This window comes from Gekko japonicus, unplaced genomic scaffold, assembly GCF_001447785.1.
Source record: "Gekko japonicus isolate JY-2015 unplaced genomic scaffold, Gekko_japonicus_V1.1 scaffold699, whole genome shotgun sequence".
Classification (NCBI taxonomy): Eukaryota; Metazoa; Chordata; class Lepidosauria; order Squamata; family Gekkonidae; genus Gekko; species Gekko japonicus.
The window spans coordinates 698,030-704,062 of NW_015165848.1; the positions used below are offsets into that span (position 1 = coordinate 698,030).

The following is a 6,033-nucleotide window of genomic DNA, read 5'->3' on the forward strand; positions in this document are numbered from 1 at the left end:
CCACAGTCTTCCAGTTTGCCCATCAGAATGTCATGGGAAACCTTATAAAAAGCTTTATTGAAATTCAGGTAAATCACATCAACAGAGTTCCCACGATCCAGTAAGCTCGTCACACAATCAAAGAAGGAAACCAGGTTGGTCTGACAAGGTCTGTTGGGGACAAAACCGTGCTGACTTCTCCAGATCACTAAGTGGTCCTTCAGATACTTACAGATTGATCCCTTTAAAATCTGCTCTAATATCTTCCAGGCAACAGAAGTCAGACTGACTGGCCTGTAGTTTCCCAGGTCACCCTTCTTCCCTTTCTTAAAGATTGGGATAACATTCACTCTCCTCCAATCTTCTGGCACATCCCCAGTCCTCCAGGAGGCCTTGAAGATGATGGACAGAGGCTCTGCAAGTTCGTTAGAAAGTTCTTTGAGCACTCTTGGGTGCACACCATCTGGCCCAGGGGATTTGTATTCATCCAGTGCAGCCAGGTGCCCCTCCACAAGCTCCCTGTCAATGTCAACTGAACACTCAGGTATCCTGTTATGTCCTATGGGCTCGAGTACTTCTGGGAGGCAAAAAAGTCATTAAGCCTGTCTGCTTTTTCTCTGTTTCTCCTTCTACTCCCAAAAGTGGTCCAATTGCCTCTTTTACCTTGTGTTTGCTTCTCACATATCTGTAGAAGTTTTTCTATTTGTAGCGAGCCCCTCTGGCCAGACCCAACTCATACAGAGCTTTGGTTTCTCTGATGGCTGATCTGCAGTACCTAGTAACTCTCATATACTCCTCTTTAGAGGTCTGACCTTCCCTTCATTTCCTTTTTCTCCCTTAGCTTATTAAATTTTTAAAGGATGGCATGATGCTTAAATTGGGTTTATGTTCACATCTAATTGTTGATAATATGGAAGAGAAAAGCATTTGTAATTGGTGCCAGCTGTTGAAAACCATTCTACGAAAGGAAGATTTATTACCACCACAACAGTATAAACCATTTGGACAGTTCCTAAGATACTCTGGTATCTGATAGAAAATGGTTATATAAATTGTATTCTTTACAAATAGCAAATGCTCAGAGAACATAGAACTATCATCAAGTTGAATAATATTTTTATTTTCCTTCTGCCCAGTGGACCAGGGGGATGCTTCCAACACAACTGATTTCCAACACAGAAAGCAGGGTTTGGGGTTAAAAAGAACCAACAAAACCAGGAAAGCAGCACATATTTTATTTCACTGCATGCATGCTGTAACACAACTCTTAAAAACAAGGAATATTAAAATTTATAGATAGGAATAAAATTATACAAAGTCTATGTGTTCTGTTACCATAAATTATTCCACTGCAAAGTTTGCCTTTTCTGGTCATAGATGGCTGGATGCTCCCAGTGCAGTGCAGAATTCTGGGCACTCCTGTCTATAGCTACACAAAGAACTACTGCAGCCCATGGGCCTGAGTGTTCAAAGAGTGACCATGCACAGTATACTCAGCAAGAACTTTAGAATACCAAATATTAACGTTTGCATGTGCATGCTTGCTGGGAGAATGCTGCACTTCAAATGTGAGAAATACTTAAATATAGCAATTATCATAATACCATACAAGAAAAAGGACAAGAAAACCAGGCATTCAAGCTGGAATAACGTTTTTAGTTACAGGCTGGCAGCTCTCCAAAACTTGCTGCTCTCCCCAGACCGGATGTCAGCTTTTAGCAGTCCTTAACCATCTGGCTCCTGTCTAGGATTTGCCTTGCCAGCTTATTAAGCCCCACAAAGTGCTCATATTGCCAAAAGCTTAATACCTCTCTTATTGATGTGTTTCTCTTCTCTGAATGTTGTATAGGTGATTCAAAAAAGAAATCATGAAATACTGCTTTGAACTAACTCAGCAGTCCTACCAACTCTTAAAACTGAGCAAACCATTATGAATGCAAACACACCAGTTGCCTACAGAGAAAGCCACTAATGCTAATGATCCTCAATAAGAGCGCTAACAAGTATGTCAGTTGGGGAGACATGCTGTAAACAATGCTCCCTCTAAACTCTGGAGTCCTGTGAGCGAAAATTCTACTTTGTGATCTACTGGCATTAAAGTTGTGAGCAAGCGGTTTGGCCACTGCATAAATTAGTTTGCTCTGGAGCCATCCTTCCTAAGTTAAGACAAAAATGTGTGAACCGATGGCTAAAAAACTATGAGCTAGCTCACACTAACTCGGCTTAGAGGGAACACTGGCTGTAAACTGAAGCCAACCAGGCCTGCAGTTTAGTTCAGCAGTCTCCATCCAGCACCTCCTCATAATGACAACAAGTGCCATCTATTCTATACAATATATGGTTAAAAGTGCCATCTATTCTATACAATATATGGTTAAAAGTGCCATCTATTCTATACAATATATGGTTAAAAAGCTGGGTAGAAATTCTACACAGAGATATTCAGGATCCCTCATAGAATGGGTGAACCTTAGCCACACGATAAGGCTGCCGAAGCCCTATAGGGCTCTTAGTATCCACCCTTTTGTCTATTCTGAGAAGCTACAGAAAATCAACATGTCTTGTTTGTTCTCTTTACTCAATGGGGACAAGACTGATCACCTGGAATTAAAAAAAAAAAAAAGAAGTAGCCCCATGAATTTTTATTTGCTTACCATCTGAAATTATTTAGCAGGGATTTTTCTGGTTTTCTAAAAGAAAAATGTTAAGACTGAAATATGACTTGTAAACCCGCTGGCACAGACGAAAAAGCTCGAGGTACTTTCCAGTGGCTTAGCGGCATTAAGCTGTCTCTGCCTGTATGCTCCCCAGTAATTCCCCTGCTGCTCCCTCTGTTGCAAGTGCTGCAATTAGAAGTATTAATCCTGCTGTCGGCTGGGGTGCCTCAGCAGATCGATGGTCATCAGGGCAGATGATTAGTTTCTGTCACCCTTGAAACAACTGTTATTTATTTGGCGATTTCATCGTTTCCCCATGATTTAAGATGACCGTTAGTATGGAAGCCAACAAACAGTGAGATCTCCCAGCTGTAGCCTAGATGACCAGATATGTCTTTCGGGGCCCAGAGTTTGGCATTCTTCCATTTGTGTTAATTCTCTCTGACTGACTTCTCCTATTTTTTTTCTCATAAGCAGCAAAAAAAAAACCAAACAAGAGAGCAAATACACACTGGCTGTGCCTTTGCTTCTGGGAAGCCTCTCTCTGCACCCCTCATCTAAACAAGCCACCTCAAAACAGAGCTCACGAGGAAGCAGAACATTACCAGCAAGCTGTGGAGGTTCTCCTCTGCCACGTGCTTCATTCTTATCAGTTTTTCCTGCTCCTTATGATAAGACTGGAATGCCTCTCTGAAGTTTTTCTAAGAGTGAAGATAACAATAATAAAGTAAGCCTTAATCATGTTTATTTTGTCTGGAACAGCCTCCACGTATCCATTTGACAGCTCAAATGGTAGAGTGGATAGATGGTAGCACCTCAAATCAGGGTTTGTATCCTCTCAGGCTCAAAACCAATGTCACTAAGGAGACCAGCTCTCTCTCTCTCTCTCTCTTTTAAAAAAGGCTGACAGCCATGCTGCAGAGGAGTGTCTAGTCCAATTTAGATCAGTATGTTTCCCCCATGTGGCAAATACCACATGAAGGAAATACCAGATCCCCTAGCAATCACAAATTTGCCAAGTGTTTTCAGATGATTAACCCTTTATCTAAAAAAAGATAATTTAATCATCAGCGGGTTTATTACTTATGCTAATCAGAAAAAAACCTCCTCAAATTAACAGCTGTTTATTGTGAAGTACTGAATAACTTTACTCATTGTACTTTTAATAACATCAGGTAAGAAGTCTGTAAATGAGAACAATACATTGGGAAATTCTTCTCTTTGGTTTTTATCCTGAGATAGCACTGACTGGCTACAATTTTTAAAATGAAATTTAAATAGAAATATGACAAAAGTAACAGCAATTATTGAACAGAAAAAGCTAGATTGTTTGAAGGGAATTTATTAATATATTTATTTATTTATATCCTGCCCTATCCCACAAGCAGGCTAAGGCAGGTAACTACATAGGTTAACAAACATAAAAGCATGAAACATAAAATCTAAAACAAGTTTAAATGCACACGTAATGGCAACAGGACAAAGAATTCAAGTGGCTCATGCAGTTGGTAATCTTCTAGCAGGGTCAATTTGGACAAGACACAGTGACAAGGACTGAGAGCAGGGGAGGCCGGAATGAAGAGGACATCCGCCGCCTCAAATGAAGGTCTGGCGGAACATCTCCATTTTGCAGGCCCTGCGGAACTGTAATAGATCTCGCAGGGCCCTGATCTCAGGTGGGAGCATGTTCCACCAGACCAGGGCCAGGGCCGAAAAGGCCCTGGCCATGGCTGAAGCTAAACTGAAGTATTTCAGGCCGGGGACTACCAGGAGATGTTGGTCTGCTGAGTGCAAGGTTCTATGGGGCACGTATGGGGAAAGACAGTCCCACAGATATGCTGGTCCCAGGAATTGTGCTAAGCAGGCCACTGGTCAGTTCCTCCTGTCTTAAAGACAGCACGCCATTACAAGCAGCTGGTCAGTAGGAGTTTTACTATTTTGACAGGCTTCCCCCTGAGGTCCAGGAGTCAGGCAACCCCCATTGCTGCCCTTGTTCACAAATGACACTATAATGAAGCAAAGAAGGTAACCCGCCACCAAGACAGTGGCATTCTTGTTCTTATGCAACCTTCAATCACATGCCACCCTTCCCCAAACAACACAAGCTCAATCAAAATTGCACCTGCCTTTCCTCTGGCTGCTCTACCCTTCTAAAAACCACCGCAGATCCCAGTTGTGGACCTTTTCAATCATGTCTAATTTGGCCATCAATGAGGACATTCATTGAATAGCTTTAGGAAAGCTACTGTCTCTTCAGCTAACCTATAGCTTTTGCTATCAAGTCACAGCCAACTTCATGGTGACCAATGCTCCCTGTGGAATCTTGTGAGTAAAAATTCTACTTTGTGAGCTACTGACATTAAAGTTGTGAGCAAGCGATTTGGCTACTGTATAAATTAGTTTGCTCTGAAGCTATCCTTCTTGAGCTAAGACAAAAATGTGTGAGCCGGAGACTAAAAAACTGTGAGCTAGCTCACACTAACTCAGCTTAGAGGGGACACTGATGGTGACCCTCAGGGGTTTTCAAGGCAAGAGACATTCAGAGGTGGTTTGGCACTGCCATCCTCTGAGTAAGAACCCTGGACTTCTTTGGTGGTACTAACTAGGGCTGACCCTGCTTAGCTTCCAAGATCTGATGAAATCCGGTTTGTCCAAGAAACGCAGAGCAGCACAGGACATCCCTGTGAGATAGTTTAGGCCAAAAGAGCTTGACTTGCCAAATGCTGCCCAGTGGTCCACTGAGCATCTGACCCCATAAAGATGAGAATCCCACTCAGTCAGGAATTCACTTTCATAGAATGCTTAACAAGTTCACACTAAATGTTTGATGGTAAACTGCCTTAGCCTTTGTTTAACTGTATTCTCTGCACTCCAAATGATAGATACATGGACAAAATGAACTGGAAGGCAGAGAAGGTAACAAAAAAATCGTGTAGGAACATCTTTTATAAAGAGCGACTTTTTTTAAACTTCAGAGACTGCAGTGGAGACAAATACTATTTGAAATCAGCCACGGCCTAGAGCAGCAGTCCAGTGCCTCTAAAATATTTCGTGTGTGTGCACGCACATGCACACTTGCTTGCATGCCTGGAGGTCATGTTGACTTCTGGCAACCCCCTAGTGGGGCTTGGACATTTCAGAGAGGTGACTTGATTGCCTGTCCTGGTATTCCTTGGAGGTCTCCCTTCCAATTACTTGCCAGGGTTAGCCCTGCTTAGTTTCTGAGATCTGATGAGATCGGGCTTGCCTGGGCTACCCAGCTCAGGGCCCTCCACACATTTTTATGAGTCAAAACATATGCATCCTAATGGAATTTTCTATTTCTCCAGAATCCATCTATTGGTCCAAAAATATTAGTCACATGCTTCTGTAGTCTTTTGTTATACTCTACTGTCAT

General features: G+C 42.3%; 1 protein-coding gene across 1 annotated transcript in view; it reads right to left on the reverse strand.

The window, feature by feature from the left end:
* LOC107110312 (zinc-binding protein A33-like) overlaps window positions 1–6,033 on the reverse strand; it is a 22,315-nt gene that overhangs the window by 14,329 nt on the left and 1,953 nt on the right. Inside the window, exon 3 of the mRNA XM_015411079.1 lies at window positions 3,242–3,337. Within this exon, the coding sequence (XP_015266565.1) occupies window positions 3,242–3,337 (96 nt within the window). The remainder of the gene's footprint in view (window positions 1–3,241; window positions 3,338–6,033) is intronic.